General features: G+C 51.3%; 1 protein-coding gene across 1 annotated transcript in view; it reads left to right on the forward strand.

Annotated features, from left to right (window-relative positions):
- The first annotated feature begins 521 nt into the window (after window positions 1-521).
- LOC128715975 (carbonic anhydrase-related protein 10) overlaps window positions 522-19,807 on the forward strand; it is a 50,673-nt gene continuing 31,387 nt past the window's right edge. Inside the window, exon 1 of the mRNA XM_053810934.1 lies at window positions 522-582. Within this exon, the coding sequence (XP_053666909.1) occupies window positions 522-582 (61 nt within the window). The remainder of the gene's footprint in view (window positions 583-19,807) is intronic.

Below are 19,807 nucleotides of genomic sequence, written 5' to 3' on the forward strand. Positions count from 1 at the left end.
TGCACAATTGCATACTTTCAGGAGCTGTGGGGTTTTAAACAGCAAAAAGTTTTTCAATACATTTCTAGACGATAATAGAAATTGATAATGAAGGTAAAAGATAAGTGCCACATAGAGCGTTATTATGTATTACATGGAGTAATATTATGTTAACGTTCCCTTCCCTCCGCAGGATGTGAAACGTGTATGACATTCGTTACATAATAAGGTGCCGTGTCGCTCTCGACTATGAGTGACGGACATAGAGGGATACGCTAATCCTTCGGTGTGCGCGGAAAGTGAAACTCAGTAAACTGCTTCACTGTTGGTGACGTTTAGTGTTAAAGGTGACGAGTGCTCTGCAGTTGCACACAAATGTGCGGGCCGAGGTGTGACCGTTGGCGACGTATTTTGCTCGCCGTGCCCGAAAGCAGTGTGAGCAGCTGCTGCTGAAGGTGGTAGTGAAGTGAAGTAGAAAAAGAGAAAAAAAAAACCCCTCCAAGGGAGCAAGTTGAAGCGAGACGTCCAGGTGTAAAAGAGTCATGTCAGTCATGCATCCGAGAATCTTCCTAAACGTTTGCTTCCTGCTAGCGGTGGGATACGGTAAGTTGAAGTTGCTTTTATCTTTGCCTTGGAATGTAAATTTGAACCAGGTCTTTCTGGTAAAGGATGCTATGGGATGCGGATTCATTTTGGAAGGATTTTTCCTATCGCTTTGAGCTTAAAGCATTTCGGTAAACAGTGCTTAACGGATAGTGTGCATCCGACGTGCGGACGCACGCCCATTGCAGACATTCACAACAGGGGCAAATTTTTGCTGATAGACGTCAGTTTTTTAAAGTGTCGGCAATGTTGGGTGAATCGATTTGCCCTAAAGCGGAATGGCAAAGAGTGCGCATCGCTCGTACACAAATCATGAACACGTTCGGTAGGCAAAACGATATTTAAAGCTTCCGCGCTTGAGAGACATCCCAACCAACTTGAAGTTCCTATTCCCGCTCGGTGGTTATTGGGTGGGGACGTAGCAGCGGAAAAGGGGTGTGTTACGGAAAGAAATCCTCTTCCACAACCCCGGAGGGCTTATTTTCCAATATCCGGATTTCTTTCCTTCGACGCAATACGATGCTCACCTTTTCCCTGTAAGAACAACACACACCTGCCAAACGCTGGAAGAAGACTCAGGCTTCACACAAAGGAGGAGAAACAATAATAACAGCAACAAAAAAAAAACCTCGAACACGAGTGCTACGACGATGATGATTATGCTGATGGTTGATGCTAATGAATGAAGGCACCTTTACCTTCGATCGACCACACAGCTACAGCTCCGACCAAAAACGCACAGCTCACACATCCGGTGTAGCTCGGTAGGCGTTGTGCAACTTCAATACACGGCTCTCGTGCGCCCTGTTTCTCGCTGCTGGGCGGTGAATCCATTGTTTGAGCGCGTTGCCACTGTGGCTCGGTTTCGGACGAACCAGAGCCGAGGCTGGTCGGGTATAGATACCGAAACGGGAAAAAGCCACCATTCAGCACAGAGTCCTAGCAATCACATGCGCTACCGAAAAGCCAGATTCATTTCCTGTTCATCGAATTTCGCTCCAAGACTCAAAAACTCTCTCCCCTTCCCACACCCCCCTCCGCCCCACACGTGTGATGTTTCCGGGCGGAGGTTTAGGGGCTGCTTTGCAAACAGGCAGATAAAACGCATCCTGCAAACTGGGCGCGTGAGTGAGGCGAACACATCCCAATAGGGCCGGGAAATGAAGGGAAAATCCACAGAAACGGGTGAAACACCCGAACAAATTTCACTGACCACAGAAACATAATTTGCATTGCTATCCTGCCTCCGCCTTTGTGCCAGGGCCCCAAAACACACCGCACACCAAATCATTGTACGAACACACCAACTCAACGACTGTATCATAACGGGTGGGCATCGTATCGGTGGGGTGGGGTAGACACAAAAGCCACCAACCCACGAACGGGCACCAGTTGGGTTGGAATATGTGTACTACAACCTCATCATAAGCGGAAAACGGTCCGGTTGCTTTTCCCACCCATGCGGCGGCTTTTGGTACACAAAATCGACATTGAAGCCATTCACCAGCACACACACCCGGTCCCTCGATATCCGTGTTCCGGTTACAAAAATAAATAAAAACACCATTCCACGCCACACTAGACGGCGTCATCACGGGGTCTAATTAGTATTAATTTTAATAAAAACCTCATAATTCGGGGATATTAAATTATAGCCCGTTCACACCCCGGAATAGTCCGCCCCCGGGTAGGTGTATGACCTTTTGCAGGGTGGAAAACAGGGCGGCAATACGGATTCAACACGTTGTACAAAGCATTCTAATGAAGATTCTTGCCGAGTTGGACCGTAAGCAGAATGTACATTCTTTTATCAGTAGTACCGGATTTAATTGCTTCGACTTGCTGTTGCAAAAACGATCAAGATGCCGATAATTTCAAAGTGTTAGTGTAGACGTGGTAACAATAAGTCAATATGGCCTGGCCGTTTTGGCGAAAAAAAAAACCATTTAGAAAGTTGTTAAGATATGCTAACAGAAAATATTAAAAGGATTTTGTCACGCAAATTGCATAACTTTAGGGGTTTTGTTAAAGTGACATTTAAGTTTTTCAACTACCTTTAAGTACATGCGGTTTATTCGCTGTTTTGCAAAGCAAGCAGCAATAAAGTTTCCGGATGAATTTAAGAATAGTTTACCAAACATAAAACTCCATCAACTACACAAAATGTGAATGTAAAAATACAAAGCATTTTGGTAGTTGATTTCATCGAGGCGAGGTCATGGTTCCAACATTTTCGAACCGAATGCAAACGTTCAGAAAACGTTGATTCTAGTCGATCATATGTATTTTAGATTCTTAAGCAAGAATTGTTGAATTTTTTAGACGTCAAGGATTTTTCAAGGGCTTCACAGGGTTGTAAAAGGTTTTGGGAGATCACACACGAAGGAAGATTTATCCGTGGTGCGTTTTTTATTACACTCTCTTGACATCTGACTGCTCTATCTCCAAGTAAGTTCATTTAAGATAAGGGTAAGGAATATACATGTGGGATACAGCGTCAATGTCAAACGAATCATGTGCTATAAAAAATTATAGCAAACAATTATAAACAAACCATTTGCAGAGAGGCCAACGACAGAAATAACACTTAATTTCTACATACGTTATGATGGTCTTTGCTAAGCTATATACTGTTTATAAAACTAAATAAAGCTTATACAACTCGACCACTAAACTGCTGGATTTCGCTACTGATCCTTGATCCGGCTATGGTCCATCAGTTCCACCACTTCGTCCAGTGGGGATGCAATGGTCACAGTATTACCAGTTTGTTTATCATTCTCATCATCCAGAAGAGCAATCGTCGCACTGAGACCTTCATTCTTCTTGTCGGATAGCTCTTCGAGACGAAGCTCATCGAGCAGACTCGGTGTGATCATCTCAATATCGTCGGTTTCCGCATCGTCCAACGAGATGACTCAATTCATAGAAAGTTTATCGGGTAGAGTGGACATACACGTCCGTGCATCGTCGCTTTCGTTATCCCCAATGTAAAAGAAATGAACATCATCCCCACTGCTGATATATCTTCGTCAGACGTCAGAATCTCCGATAAAGGATCAAGAACAAAGAGGCGTCTGAGTTTCTTTGTTCTTGATCCTTTATCGGAGATTCTGACGTCTGACGAAGATATATCAGCAGTGGAGATGATGTGCATTTCTTTTACATTGGGGATAACGAAAGCGACGATGTACGGATGCTCATGTTCACTTACCCGATAAGCTTTTTACGAATTGTGTCATCTCGCTGGGCGATGCTCAAAACGACGATACTGAGATGATATCGCCGAGCCTGCTCGATGATCTTCATCCCGAAGAACTTTCGACAAGAACCATGAAGGACGAAGCGGGACTATTGATCTTTCGGATGATGAAATGATATACAAAAGGGTCCTGTTGTGACCATTGCATCCTAACTGGACAGAGTAGTAGAATTCATGACTGATAGTCCGATCGAGGGTGAGCAGCGAAAAACAACAAAATGAAGTATTAAGATTGAAAAGATATCTTAGCTACCTTAGATAGAAAAGATATCTTAGATACCCGAGTGAAGGACGTGTGGCCTTGATGAACGATAGTCAGTGCCTTCATACCTTTATCAATAGTCGGTACAAAAGAAGAGCTAGCAGAACGTATTATTAAATACGATCAGAATAATACAAGGCAATTTATGGACGCCGAGTTGCCCAAAGTCACCGCGCTACAACTTTACTTAAGCGAGATGTGGAAGAGTGTCGATGGCTCTAGTGCCGGACTTGCCCAAGGCGTTCGCGCATCGATAAGGAGTTTTGAGGAAATCAGTACGAGGGTCGGATGGGACCAATACCTAAAATTTAACAGCGCCGGAAAATAACTCTCCGGCATTGGACGAGCATCGTATGGACGCTCAGAGATACGACGAATTATGCATCCTAGGGACGCTAAGAGGTGCAACGAAACTACGTTACGCAAGGCGTTAACCCACAACTTTGCTCCGAGTGTTCGCGACATACACAGACCGTTAGCGACCCGTCGCACGAAGAAACGGATTGATCTGGATAAAGTGAGTTTCATAGAGTATGTTTTTCATTCGGAAAGGAACAACCAGACCGTAGTGGTAGCCATTAATAGTAGCTTAATCTAAGATACAATTCACATTCGTTTGAAGACATTTCCTTCTACAAACAGTGAAAGGTCACCTTATCCCGGGTGTACTCGGTGGCTCATGTATAGTTTGTTACGGGTGGCACAACTAGCGACCTCCGGTCCTCCGAACTTACAACGGATGCATTTGGAATTCTGCGTAGGATATTTTGCCATCGAATTAATAAGCAAACGGGTCCTGTTGTGACCATTTCATCGTAATTGGACGTAGTGGTCGAATTTATGACCGAAAGCCTGATTGAGGATCAACAACGAAAAGCAACAAAATGAAGTATTAAGATGGAAAAGATATCTTAGCTGATACCCGAGAGAAGAACGTGTGGCCTTGATTAACGGTAGGTAGGTATGTTAGGTCTATTTTTATTAAAAAAAAAGTGTAAAAAGAGATAATATTTATCATTCTCAAATCATAAACCATGACCGAATGCTATTTACCTCTTGGTTATCTTAGATGTACCAGTCATGTAACAACCTTGTAAAAATATGACAGGTAAAGAATAGGAAGGGTGATTGTCAACGGACGTAAAACATATAACATATATTAAACATATTACTCCTTTACAGCCACGTGACCGACCACCAGAGAAAATAGTTACAGCTTGTTTGTTTACCTCTATTTGCAATTGTTAGATCACACAGATAACATACGATGGTAGCCTTACTGTATGCAATCCGCATGCAATATTTCAACATTTTTAACTCGCGATAACGAACAGCTGTCATCGGTTTGGCGAAAAAGAAAAACAAGAAATCATCACAAACAAATAAACTGTGCCATGACAGCGGTATCGACACGTTGTGATGTAAACTGTCATTCACACACAGGTGCACCGCACGCGGGTGAGTGACAGGATATTATAATCCATCCGTAACGATTCGTATTTCACTGTTGCGTTTGCTTAATTGTTGCGATGACACCACCCCACCAATGCCGACACACACATACACACGAGTGTGCGGACTACGCCGTTGCTCTTAAAGTCTAACAGCACACGACAAATAAACCTTTAAACAACTGCAAACATTCCCCGCTAGGAGGGGGAGGGGGGCGGGGGGGGGGGGATGGAGAACAGTACCGAAAAGTATGCAAAACTTTCCCTAACACTGCACACGGGCGCACAGCGTGTGAAGGAAAGGGTACGGGAAACAGGGTGATAGAGTATAACATTTTTCCTTGCTCTTCTGTTCGGTTCCTGTTTTGGTTTTTACGGAAGGCGAGAACCGTATTCGGGTGTGCGAAAAACCGTCTGGCTAGCATAAGCGCGCTTTGCAGACAGACCGATGGCTCCCAGGTACTCCTCCGTACACCAGGGTACGCTAGTGCACTGGCGGTGATTTAATTTCATAAGCTTCCGGATGTCCTCAACCAAAGTTGTACCCTGCTCGCACTCACTTCTCGTGCTGTCACCCACCGTCACCCACTGCTGTCACCCAACCGTTAGGGAACTTCACAGCGTACGTGCCTGGACACGTTTCACCAGCGTCAAAAGAAGCAACATCAGGTCAGTCGATTGCGTTTCGCCCACATCCATTTCGGGGGACTGCGACTTGGTGTATGCCGTACGTGTGTGTGTGTGTGTATTAGTTAAGCATCTTCTAACCGATTCCACCCGGTTTTCTCCGGCCAGTGGTGCTGGCACGAGCGATAGCAATCGTATGGCAAGTGGCGGAACGTGATCTACACGCAGTCAACAGCTCGTTAACCGGCGTGTGGATATTTGACGGATGAAATAGCCCAAACTAATAGGGCCCCACCCAAACGACCCTAGGAGCGAACGGTGCGCGGGACCGGGTGCGAATCGTTTCTGTTTTTGTTTTCGTTTCGGGCATCACCTCAACCCGCGATTCACCCCAGCCGGTGCGAATGTCGCTTGCGTGCCGTCGTGCCCGTGTTTTGTTGGAAGGTCCGGTTTTGGGAAAAACGTTGCGTGCTCGGCAGTATAAAAAGGGAGGCAAAAAAACGTGCACGTCTCACCACACACCCGCCCACTCTCGCTCTCTTTCGCGCTCTCTGGCACTAAATTCATTAAATATGGAGATTCCGAACCGGACCGGAACCTCGAGGAAACTTGTGAGTCGCTGTTTCCGGTGTGCTGTGCCCCCGTTGTTCCATCTGTCCAATGCTCTTACTGCCACGTCCCCCTTACCAGGAGGTTTTCCGTGAGTTCTGGCTTTTGTGTGCTTCTGCTGCCGGATGTTGAGGTCGTTTCGGTCCGATCGCTAACGCTAACGCGATGACAGCCCACTTCCGACCCCCGGGTGGGTGTACGGTACGTTGGAGGGGGAACGGATGGACATACACACCTCCCTTTCCACAACTCCCCAAACCTGGACATCCTTCACACTTCAACGTTTTCCCTTTGCTCACGCACATATCCGGATCGTGTGGTATAGGAGGCCACACCGGGACAGGGTTGGATATTTTATTTATCTTCACACAAACACATACACACTCACAGACATTCTTCCTATCCTACCGTTGCGAGTACAGCAACATCCCCATCATCGTCTGTCTAGTTCAACCTAGGCAAAGAGAGAGGAAACACACGCTCGTTGAAACCACCGGATCGGATGCTCGATGACGGACAAAGTTGATTAGAATTCATCCGCAAACGAGCCTGATTGACGCGCGTAACACACACACACACACACACAAAAACCCATCCGTAGGACATTCGAAATGGATTGAGCCGTGAGCAAATGTATCGCGCTGGCCGGTCGGTGGATAGGAGATGATTTTTGATTTGCAACCGACCACCAACGAGAAACATGCACCGGAGTCGAAATGAGAAATTGACAACAACAAAAAAAAAGAAAACCAGCATACCAAACACTTGATCGGTTTGTTGGCTCTCACCCTTGGTCTTGTGCTCGTGACGGTCGTGGTCATGTACGTGACGATGTTTTGGTTGGTATCTTATTGCAGATTTTGGAATGTTCGAAAGAACCGAACAACAACACAGGGAAGCGAACGAGAAGCAATTCATACTTAATGACAATCAATGTGCAATAGCCACTACGCACAGTGTTCCAATTTATGGTGGTGAAGGTGCCGCCCGTATGGTTCTCGGATACAGGTATCAAACAATTATAATAAATTTAATCGTACCTTGTTGTGCAAGATTGTTGTCCTTGGAACTGGCAATAACGTTTTGGCCACATAAATGTTAGCTTGCTGCTTAAAACACTATTAATTTTTTCTTCAGATTGCAAACATCTGGGCGAAAATTTGGAATACGACCCTCTCATTCGGACGAATTAAATCCGTTTCACACCAACATAATTATAATTTTAATTTGTACACAACTTAACTACAAACAGCTCATACCGTCTCCAACTATCGTTCGGAACGGACGCTTATTTTGCACGCTCCGCAACAGATCTGATAGATAACAGATTATCGAGTTCCAATGCCGTAAAGGTCAGTAACTGCCCGTAGCAGCTGTTACCGACAACAAGCAGTAGTAGTGTCGGGAGGAAATTCCGCATTTTCTGCACCCTCCCCCACGGCCCGGGAACAAAAGGGGGAGTAGATACGGGGGAAAATCGCTATTTTCGCGGTTTTCATTTTTACTCCGCACCCCCCCGTGTGGGGGCTCAAACGACGCGTCCCGTCGCCGCGAGTCGGAACAACACCCCCCCGCCCCACCCCCTCTCACCCCCGCCCCCCCAGAGGGTGAAAAGCGCGTTTTTGCCTGCACCCCCCCATGTGGGGCCTTAAACAACGTGGCCCGTTGTTGTGAGTCGGGTTAACACCTCCCCGACCACCCATCACCTCCCCCCGCCTACCCAGGAGGAAAAAACCCCCTCGCGAGGCGGTTTGGTTTGGTAAAATGGAGCAACAGCCGGAGGGACGGGTTCTCCGTTCACGGACCCGTTCAACGTCTACGCCAATCCGAAAGATGCGTTCGGATACCCCATCGCCGGACTGGCAACGTGGGGCTAATTCGCAGAAGACGTTGAAAGGCCTTTGCGAAGAGGAGGACGAAGGGGAGCTTTCAGAGGCTTCTCTTATGGAGGTGACGGTCATTGGGCGCTATGATGACACCATGCGCAATGACGAAGCCTCCACGTCGGGCATCAAAGCAGCAACAGGGCAGCCAACGTCACCGTTTGACCTGCAGCTCAACCATGCGCTGCTGGAAACGCTGGCGAAGCAGGTTGAGAAGCTGAATCCTGAATTTTCGCGGTGAGCGTCTCGCTGTCGGCGCTTCGGCTGATCGGGACGCGAAGATGGCCTTGTGTTGTTCGCCGACCCATCCCGATGGCTGTGCGGACCTCCTCCAGCTCCGGGGCCGTACGCAGCTTCAGGTACGCCTGCGTCCAGGTCGCTCCTTCTGCTGGTGTCACCTCGATGGTGTCCGGGCGTACTCTACGCCGAGTCGGTTTACGCTGCTGGTTCTGCTGCTGTTGCTGTAGCGGCTGCTGATGTTGCTGCTGTTGCCGCTGTCGACTCTGCTGCAACAGTCGGCCCTTCTGTTGCCACTGTTGTCCTCGCTCGTTCGCCCGCTGCTGCGACTGCTGCGGACGTCGCTGCTGCTGCTGGGCCGCCTGCTGGCGTGCCGGCTTACGGCGCACCACCTCGGCCCAGGAGCCGCCTTCCTGGTCCGGAGACGGCACCACCGTAGCCGTCACCGCACCTGCTCGATTCTGCTGCTGCTGCTGTTGTTGCGGCTGCTGCTGTGGCCGCATTTGAGGCGGCTTGTAAAGCCCCTCCTGCTGCCGAAGTTGTTGTTGTTGTGGTTGTCGCTGTTGCTGCGGCTGTCGCTGCTGCGGCTGATGCTGTTGCTGCGGCTGTCGCTGCTGCGGCTGTTGCTGCCGATTGCGTCGACCCCGTTGCCGCCGGCTGCGCTTCATGCCTGCGCTGCCTTGGCTAGCGGACGGTGCCGAGCCCTGCATCGCAGTCAGTGTGCGGATGCCCTCCTGCATGGCATCCAGCGTCGTCTGCAGGGAACGCTCTCGCTCCCGGCTGATGCGAAGCTCCTCATGCAGCTTCTCAACCTGCTTCGCCAGCGTTTCCAGCAGCGCATGGTTGAGCTGCAGGTCAAACGGTGACGTTGGCTGCCCTGTTGCTGCTTTGATGCCCGACGTGGAGGCTTCGTCATTGCGCATGGTGTCATCATAGCGCCCAATGACCGTCACCTCCATAAGAGAAGCCTCTGAAAGCTCCCCTTCGTCCTCCTCTTCGCAAAGGCCTTTCAACGTCTTCTGCGAATTAGCCCCACGTTGCCAGTCCGGCGATGGGGTATCCGAACGCATCTTTCGGATTGGCGTAGACGTTGAACGGGTCCGTGAACGGAGAACCCGTCCCTCCGGCTGTTGCTCCATTTTACCAAACCAAACCGCCTCGCGAGGGGGTTTTTTCCTCCTGGGTAGGCGGGGGGAGGTGATGGGTGGTCGGGGAGGTGTTAACCCGACTCACAACAACGGGCCACGTTGTTTAAGGCCCCACATGGGGGGGTGCAGGCAAAAACGCGCTTTTCACCCTCTGGGGGGGCGGGGGTGAGAGGGGGTGGGGCGGGGGGGTGTTGTTCCGACTCGCGGCGACGGGACGCGTCGTTTGAGCCCCCACACGGGGGGGTGCGGAGTAAAAATGAAAACCGCGAAAATAGCGATTTTCCCCCGTATCTACTCCCCCTTTTGTTCCCGGGCCGTGGGGGAGGGTGCAGAAAATGCGGAATTTCCTCCCGACACTACTACTGCTTGTTGTCGGTAACAGCTGCTACGGGCAGTTACTGACCTTTACGGCATTGGAACTCGATAATCTGTTATCTATCAGATCTGTTGCGGAGCGTGCAAAATAAGCGTCCGTTCCGAACGATAGTTGGAGACGGTATGAGCTGTTTGTAGTTAAGTTGTGTACAAATTAAAATTATAATTATGTTGGTGTGAAACGGATTTAATTCGTCCGAATGAGAGGGTCGTATTCCAAATTTTCGCCCAGATGTTTGCAATCTGAAGAAAAAATTAATAGTGTTTTAAGCAGCAAGCTAACATTCATGTGGCCAAAACGTTATTGCCAGTTCCAAGGACAACAATCTTGCACAACAAGGTACGATTAAATTTATTATAATTGTTTGATACCTGTATCCGAGAACCATACGGGCGGCACCTTCACCACCATAAATTGGAACACTGTGCGTAGTGGCTATTGCACATTGATTGTCATTAAGTATGAATTGCTTCTCGTTCGCTTCCCTGTGTTGTTGTTCGGTTCTTTCGAACATTCCAAAATCTGCAATAAGATACCAACCAAAACATCGTCACGTACATGACCACGACCGTCACGAGCACAAGACCAAGGGTGAGAGCCAACAAACCGATCAAGTGTTTGGTATGCTGGTTTTCTTTTTTTTTGTTGTTGTCAATTTCTCATTTCGACTCCGGTGCATGTTTCTCGTTGGTGGTCGGTTGCAAATCAAAAATCATCTCCTATCCACCGACCGGCCAGCGCGATACATTTGCTCACGGCTCAATCCATTTCGAATGTCCTACGGATGGGTTTTTGTGTTTGTGTGTGTGTGTGTTACGCGCGTCAATCAGGCTCGTTTGCGGATGAATTCTAATCAACTTTGTCCGTCATCGAGCATCCGATCCGGTGGTTTGAACGAGCGTGTGTTTCCTCTCTCTTTGCCTAGGTTGAACTAGACAGACGATGATGGGGATGTTGCTGTACTCGCAACGGTAGGATAGGAAGAATGTCTGTGAGTGTGTATGTGTTTGTGTGAAGATAAATAAAATATCCAACCCTGTCCCGGTGTGGCCTCCTATACCACACGATCCGGATATGTGCGTGAGCAAAGGGAAAACGTTGAAGTGTGAAGGATGTCCAGGTTTGGGGAGTTGTGGAAAGGGAGGTGTGTATGTCCATCCGTTCCCCCTCCAACGTACCGTACACCCACCCGGGGGTCGGAAGTGGGCTGTCATCGCGTTAGCGTTAGCGATCGGACCGAAACGACCTCAACATCCGGCAGCAGAAGCACACAAAAGCCAGAACTCACGGAAAACCTCCTGGTAAGGGGGACGTGGCAGTAAGAGCATTGGACAGATGGAACAACGGGGGCACAGCACACCGGAAACAGCGACTCACAAGTTTCGACACCCCCCCATGTGGGGCCTTAAACAACGTGGCCCGTTGTTGTGAGTCGGGTTAACACCTCCCCGACCACCCATCACCTCCCCCCGCCTACCCAGGAGGAAAAAACCCCCTCGCGAGGCGGTTTGGTTTGGTAAAATGGAGCAACAGCCGAAGGGACGGGTTCTCCGTTCACGGACCCGTTCAACGTCTACGCCAATCCGAAAGATGCGTTCGGATACCCCATCGCCGGACTGGCAACGTGGGGCTAATTCGCAGAAGACGTTGAAAGGCCTTTGCGAAGAGGAGGACGAAGGGGAGCTTTCAGAGGCTTCTCTTATGGAGGTGACGGTCATTGGGCGCTATGATGACACCATGCGCAATGACGAAGCCTCCACGTCGGGCATCAAAGCAGCAACAGGGCAGCCAACGTCACCGTTTGACCTGCAGCTCAACCATGCGCTGCTGGAAACGCTGGCGAAGCAGGTTGAGAAGCTGCATGAGGAGCTTCGCATCAGCCGGGAGCGAGAGCGTTCCCTGCAGACGACGCTGGATGCCATGCAGGAGGGCATCCGCACACTGACTGCGATGCAGGGCTCGGCACCGTCCGCTAGCCAAGGCAGCGCAGGCATGAAGCGCAGCCGGCGGCAACGGGGTCGACGCAATCGGCAGCAACAGCCGCAGCAGCGACAGCCGCAGCAACAGCATCAGCCGCAGCAGCGACAGCCGCAGCAACAGCGACAACCACAACAACAACAACTTCGGCAGCAGGAGGGGCTTTACAAGCCGCCTCAAATGCGGCCACAGCAGCAGCCGCAACAACAGCAGCAGCAGCAGAATCGAGCAGGTGCGGTGACGGCTACGGTGGTGCCGTCTCCGGACCAGGAAGGCGGCTCCTGGGCCGAGGTGGTGCGCCGTAAGCCGGCACGCCAGCAGGCGGCCCAGCAGCAGCAGCGACGTCCGCAGCAGTCGCAGCAGCGGGCGAACGAGCGAGGACAACAGTGGCAACAGAAGGGCCGACTGTTGCAGCAGAGTCGACAGCGGCAACAGCAGCAACATCAGCAGCCGCTACAGCAACAGCAGCAGAACCAGCAGCGTAAACCGACTCGGCGTAGAGTACGCCCGGACACCATCGAGGTGACACCAGCAGAAGGAGCGACCTGGACGCAGGCGTACCTGAAGCTGCGTACGGCCCCGGAGCTGGAGGAGGTCCGCACAGCCATCGGGATGGGTCGGCGAACAACACAAGGCCATCTTCGCGTCCCGATCAGCCGAAGCGCCGACAGCGAGACGCTCACCGCGAAAATTCAGGATGTTCTCGGTGACATGGGGGCTGTACGAGTGCTGACCGAGATGGGTGAATTGCTGATCACCCACGTCGACCCGCTGGCCACCGTCGAAGACGTCAAGGATGCGATCCAGGCCAAACTGGGAGCAACCACCGGCATCACCTTTGCTGAAGTGTGGGAGCTGAGCGACGGCACGAAACGTGCACGTGTCCGTCTTCCACTGGCAAAAGCACAGCTGCTATACGAGGCAAAGCTGTCGATCTGCCAGCTCATCAGTTTGGCGCACGAGGTTCAACGTCGTCCGGTTAGTCAACGCCGTTGTCTGCGCTGTCTGGAGACTGGACACATACTGCGAGACTGCCGGAATGAGGCAGACTATCTGGGCAAGTGCTTCCGTTGCGGCAACACCGGCCATCTGGCGAAAGCCTGCTCAACGGAGCCCAAGTGCCTCAAGTGTGGTGGCCCGCATAGCATCGGTCACCAGAGCTGTGGACAACCGCTTGCACCGTGTCTGGAGTAAAGCAGCAGTTACGCGTGCTACAGGCGAACCTGGGTGGTGGACGCACTGCACAGGATTTCGTCCTGCAAACCGCTCGGACGGAGCGGATCGACGTGTTGATCCTCCTGGAGGTGTACCATCCTCCTGAGAACAGCGGAACGTGGACAGCGGACTCATCGGGGGCAGTTGCCGTGGTGGCCACCGGAGCCCACCCCATCCAGCGTGTGTGGAGCAGCCCAACGCCTGGAGTGGTGGCTGCCCAGATCGGTGGGGTGGTCTTTATCAGCTGCTATGCTCCCCCCCGCCTTACCATAGCCGAGTTCGAGCACTTTCTCGAGGCCTTGGAGTTGGAGGCACTTTCTCACCCTCACGTCGTCGTAGCAGGCGATTTCAACGCCTGGCATGAGGAGTGGGGAAGCCAGCGTAACAACATGCGAGGTGAGGAGCTGCGGAACACCATCCAGCAGCTTGGGCTGAGGATCCTCAACCGAGGAACAACCCCAACGTTTGTCGGGAACGGAGTTGCCACACCCAGTGTCGTCGATGTGTCGTTCGCGAGCGAGTCCATCGCTCGACCCGAGACCTGGGCAGTGGCTTCTGACTCGTTGGCGCGGCATTACACGGCATCCGACCACCGGTACATCTTTTACACCGTCGGACCGTCCTCCCCGCCTCAACATCAACGCCAGCAGCAACAACACCAGAACCAGCAACCGCAGCAGCAGCAGCATCGTCGAAGACAACAGCAGCAGCAGCATCGTCGAAGACAGCAGGAGCAACACCAACACCAGGGACGGCGCCATCAGCCCTTACCGCACCGGCGAGGCAGGAGATGGAAGGCCTCGCAGTTCTCGGTCGAGGCGTTCCGGGTGGCGCTGAGGGCCGCAAACTTCGAAGAGCGGGCAGACAGCCAGGAGGGGATGGTCGATGCCATGTTACGGGCATGCGACGAAACGATGGCGCGGGTCACAACGTTGAACCGTGACCCCCATCGATCCCTATTCTGGTGGACACCGGAGCTCACACGCCTTCGGGAGGAGTGTGCAGCTGCCCGCGACCGGATGATTGCCATGGTCGATCTGCAGGAACGCAGCCTTGCAGCGGCGCATCACCGGACTGCGCGGCGGACGATGGAAAAGGCGATTCGGGCCAGCAAGCGTGCAGAATTCGATGACCTCATCCGATTGGCGGAGGAGAATGAGTTCGGAGCAGGTTACCGGGCTGTCATGTCTCGGCTTCGTGGCAGCTACGTACCACCTGAGACTGACAAGACGGAGCTGCTGCGCATCTCCGGGGACCTGTTTCCGACTCATCCAACGGTCGAGTGGCCAGCGGAGGGGGAAGCTGAGGACGGGCAGTCGCTGACGCCCGTCACCACGGCAGAGCTGCTGGCCATCGTGGAATGCATGGCCAACCGGAAGGCGCCGGGTGTGGACGGGATCCCCAACGCAGCAGTAAGGACAGCGATTAGGGAGTACCCGGAGGTTTTTCGCCGACTGTACCAGGACTGTCTGGACCGCGGTGTGTTTCCTGCGCCGTGGAAGAGGCAGCGCCTGGTGCTGCTGCCAAAGCCGGGCAAACCTCCCGGGGAAAGTGGTTCATACCGGCCGCTGTGCATGCTGGACGCACTCGGCAAAGTGTTGGAGCGGCTGATACTCACCAGGCTGAACCTCCATCTTGAGGATACCGAAGCTCCGCGGCTTTCGGAGCACCAGTACGGCTTCCGCAAGGGACGATCCACCATCAGTGCGATCCAGCGGGTTGTTGAGATGGGAAGGACGGCCATGTCTTTCCGCCGGACAAATCAGCGAGACAACCGCTGCCTGATGGTGGTCGCCTTGGATGTACGCAATGCGTTCAACACTGCGTCTTGGCAGTCCATCGCCAACGTGCTGCGTGAGAAGAGTGTACCGTCCCCGTTGCGCAGGATACTCCGCAGCTACTTCGAGGACCGGCGGCTGCTCATCGAGACCAGCGAGGGCCCTGTCGAGCAGCACATCACTGCGGGAGTTCCGCAAGGGTCCATCTTGGGACCAACCTTGTGGAACGTGCTGTACGACGGAGTCCTGGGAGTGCCACTGCCACAGGACACCGAGTTAATCGGCTATGCCGACGACTTGGTCCTTCTCGTCCCGGCGGTGACTCCCGAAGCAGCGGCCTCGAAGGCCGAAACAGCGGTAGCTACGATCGAAGAATGGCTGACCCGTCATCGTCTCTCCCTGGCGCCTGAGAAGACGGAGATGACGGTCATCTCCAGCCTGAAGAGACCGCCAACAGTGACCATCAACATCGGCGGCGTAGCGGTTCCTGCTACACGGTCCATCCGCTATTTGGGTGTTTGGCTGCAGGACCATCTATCCTGGCTCCCACACGTCGAGAAAGTCACAGCGAAGGCGATGAAGGTTGCGCAAGCGGTCACACGGCTCCTGCCGAATCACAGTGGCCCGAAATCGTCGCGCGCCCGCCTACTGGCGGCTGTAGTGGATTCCACTCTTCGCTACGGGGCCCCAGTATGGGCGGAAGGCTTGGCCAAACAACAATGCCGCAGGCTTGTTAATCGGGTGCAGCGTAAGACGGCGATTCGGGTCTGCAGAGCGTTCCGGACAGTGCGAGGAGAGACTGCAGTGGTGCTGGCCGGGCTGGTTCCGATTAGCCGCATGATCGCTGAAGACAGCCGGGTGTACCACCGTCTACACCAAGAAGACCGCACAGAGACCAGCGAGGTGATTCGTGCTGCTGAACGTGAGCAGACCTATCAGGCTTGGCAAGCTGATTGGGACGCGGATGCGGCCAGTGAAATCGCCAGTCGGTTTACGCGTTGGGCACACCGTGTGGTTCCGGACGTCAAAGCCTGGCATTCACGGAAACATGGAGACGTGACGTTCCAGTTAGCGCAGGTTTTGTCCGGTCATGGATTCTTCCGCGACTACCTGTGCACCATGGGCTTCACGTCGTCCCCGGATTGTCAGCGCTGCCCCGGTGTTGCCGAGACGGCTGAACACGCCATGTTTAGCTGTCCGCGATTTGCTGCGGTACGAGAGGAGCTGCTAGGCGGGACGGATCCGGTGTCCCCCGACAACATCCTGAGCTGTCTCCTAGAGAGCCCCGACCGTTGGAGTCGGGTGTGCGAGGCTGCAAAGCTCATAACAGACGAGCTCCAGCACGACTGGAACGCCGAGCGGGAGATGCTGGCTGCACGGGACGGAGCACCATCGCAACGCGACAACTCGGTTGCGATTGCCCGCAACCAACGGCGGAATGCTGCTCGACGAGCAGCAACAGCAGCGCGACGAGAAGCGGCACGAGGTGGGCGGCCGCCATCACCACCTCCATCACCAACGACAGCGGCGCTTCGAGCAGCAAATCGCAAACGGGTGGCTCGATGGCGGGCCCGACGGCGCGAAAGCCAAGTCGTCATCCCTCCAAACTTTTTCGGGGAGGAGGAGCGTGACGACTGGGGAAACGCAACGGACGACAATGCCTACTCTGGCCTCACGGTGGCCGAAGCTGCGGCCGCCCTCGAGGCGGACGCTTCCTCGCGGTAGTGGGGAGGGATAAGCAGGCAGGAACCCAGCGGGTCGAACGGGATATGAAGTTAGAGAGTGACCCTGTGTCATACGAGAGAAAATAATTCGATGAAATAAAGAGCAAGGTGCTATTATGCACGGACAGCAGCTAGCATAAGAACACACCACACCAAACACCCTCGCGGGTCAACGGTGTGATGGGAGAGGAGAGGTTTGGGTTTCTTTTTATAATATGTATTATAAAACAAATGAATAAAAACAAACCTTGAATTTAAAAAAAAAAAAAAAAAGCAGTAGTAGTGTTGTGTACTGAGTAAAAGTGTAAAATTTCGGTTAAATACTAAGGAGTTAACCCATCATTATCATAGGGTCCCTCGAATTTGAGCTCCGTGTTATTAGAGCTCACTTAATGGAGGATGGCATCATGCTGATTCTAATCCAGAGATGCCAAGAGCGTAAAGTGTGCTTATCGATCAACGATTAATCGATAGAGCACCGCTCGAGAATGAGAGAGGACAAGGCTGAGTGCCATATGAGGGAGTCAAAAGATCCCGTGCAAGGTTGTTTTTGAAAATCAAATGAAACGGAGCACGTGATTTTTTGACCAAATATCTATACTAAGGAGTTAACCCATCATTATCAGGGGGTCACTCGAATTGGAGCTCCGTGTTATTAGAGCTCACGTAATGGAGGATGGCATCATGCTGATTCTAATCCAGAGATGCAAAGAAGCGTTAAGTGTGCTTTTCGATCAACGATTAATCGATAGAGCACCGCTCGAGAATGAGAAGGGACAAGGCTGAATGCCATAAGGGAGGCAAAAGATCCCGTGCGAGGTTATCGTTTGAAAATTAAACGAAACGCAACGAGTCCGAGAGATCCCGAGCAAAACGACTAGGTCGTCTTGATAATGACTTAAACTAGAATGCAATTCACTCTGGTTGGAAGACATTTCCTTCTCCGAACCGTGAAAGGTCACCTTATCCCGGGTGTACTCGGACATAAGACACATCTCAATCACACCTCTCTAACGGAGAATGTCAAAAGAGCGTAAAGACATCGGCGTTGAACGATAAATCAACTAATATATCAATAATAACAAGGTGTCAAAAACCGACTTTCGTGCACGTCCGTTGCTGCAAACTATGACGAACCAGTCAGAAGCAGACTGATACATATAATTACGTTGCACGTGTGATCGTTTCAACATTTCTTGACTCACATCCGTTCGTCTGCATGTCATCCGATCAGTGGAACTAGACGACATTATCGCCGATCGTTGGAACTTCTCCCCTAAGGAAACGGTTGCACTCTTTATCACTTGACTCTCATCCGTACGTCAGAAGGCTAGCCCCATACAACACGACACCAGTCATCGATCAACGCAGGTCCCCTACTGAAGAAGACGCATTCTTGCAGCCCAACACTCCAGAAGCCAACACATCCTCTTCATGCGCGATTCCCACGTTTCGCAATAGATAGCAATCAGTTCCCGAAAGGTATAAAAGAACAGGGAACATAGATTTAGGCGATTCATTTCACACTTAGTTTTGTACTGGTAGGAAGTGGTCCCGCGAGTTGCCACTAATAATCAATAAATATTTATTTTTTATTATAACCTGTGGTGAACCGCATAATTATATATGTAAAGAAACATCGAACACCTTGTCAATGTGCTGTTGACTTGCAACAACATGCAGTAATAGAAACGGTAGCAGTAGCAGTAGTAGTAGTAGCTCTAGTAGGATTAGTAGCAGTAGCAGTGGTAGTAGTAGCTCTAGTAGTATTAGTAGCAGTAGCAGCAGTAGTAGTAGCGCTAGTAGTATTATTAGCAATACTAGTAGTCGCAGCAGTAGTAGCAGTAGTAGTACAATCACCACCAGTAAAAGTGACGCTGCCGCAAGAAATCTTGAGCAAAGCTAACAACTTTAGACATTCATGATGGCGGCAGTCGCTGATTCGACCATGTGATATACGGCTCCTACATGGTATCAGACAACGACATCTGAATCGTTTCCATCACCGTATACGAAAAATAAAGCATTTAATGGCTCAATAACACAAACAAACATGGGTTGCGATGCAACTAATTCATACCAGCAGTGGTCGAGCTGTACTGCAACAAGCACTAAGCACCGCCCAGAGAGAGTAAGAAAGGATAGGGCTGAGTGCAATGAAGGAGTCAAAAGGTCGCGTGGATGACGACATGACTCACTTAATGGAGGATGGCATCATGCTGATTCTAATCCAGAGATGCCAAGAGCGTAAAGTGTGCTTATCGATCAACGATTAATCGATAGAGCACCGCTCGAGAATGAGAGAGGACAAGGCTGAGTGCCATATGAGGGAGTCAAAAGATCCCGTGCAAGGTTGTTTTTGAAAATCAAATGAAACGGAGCACGTGATTTTTTGACCAAATATCTATACTAAGGAGTTAACTTAACCCATCATTATCATGGGGTCAGTCGAATTGGAGCTCCGTGTTATTAGAGCTCAATTAATGGAGGATGGCATCATGCTGATTCTAATCCAGAGATGCAAAGAAGCGTTAAGTGTGCTTGTCGATCAACGATTAATCGATAGAGCACCGCCCGAGAAGGAGAGGGGATAAGGCTGAATGCCATAAGGGAGTCAAAAGATCCCGTGCGAGGTTATCGTTTGAAAATTAAACGAAACGCAACGAGTCCGAGAGA

The sequence above is a fragment of the Anopheles marshallii genome, chromosome X (genome assembly GCF_943734725.1).
Source record: "Anopheles marshallii chromosome X, idAnoMarsDA_429_01, whole genome shotgun sequence".
Classification (NCBI taxonomy): Eukaryota; Metazoa; Arthropoda; class Insecta; order Diptera; family Culicidae; genus Anopheles; species Anopheles marshallii.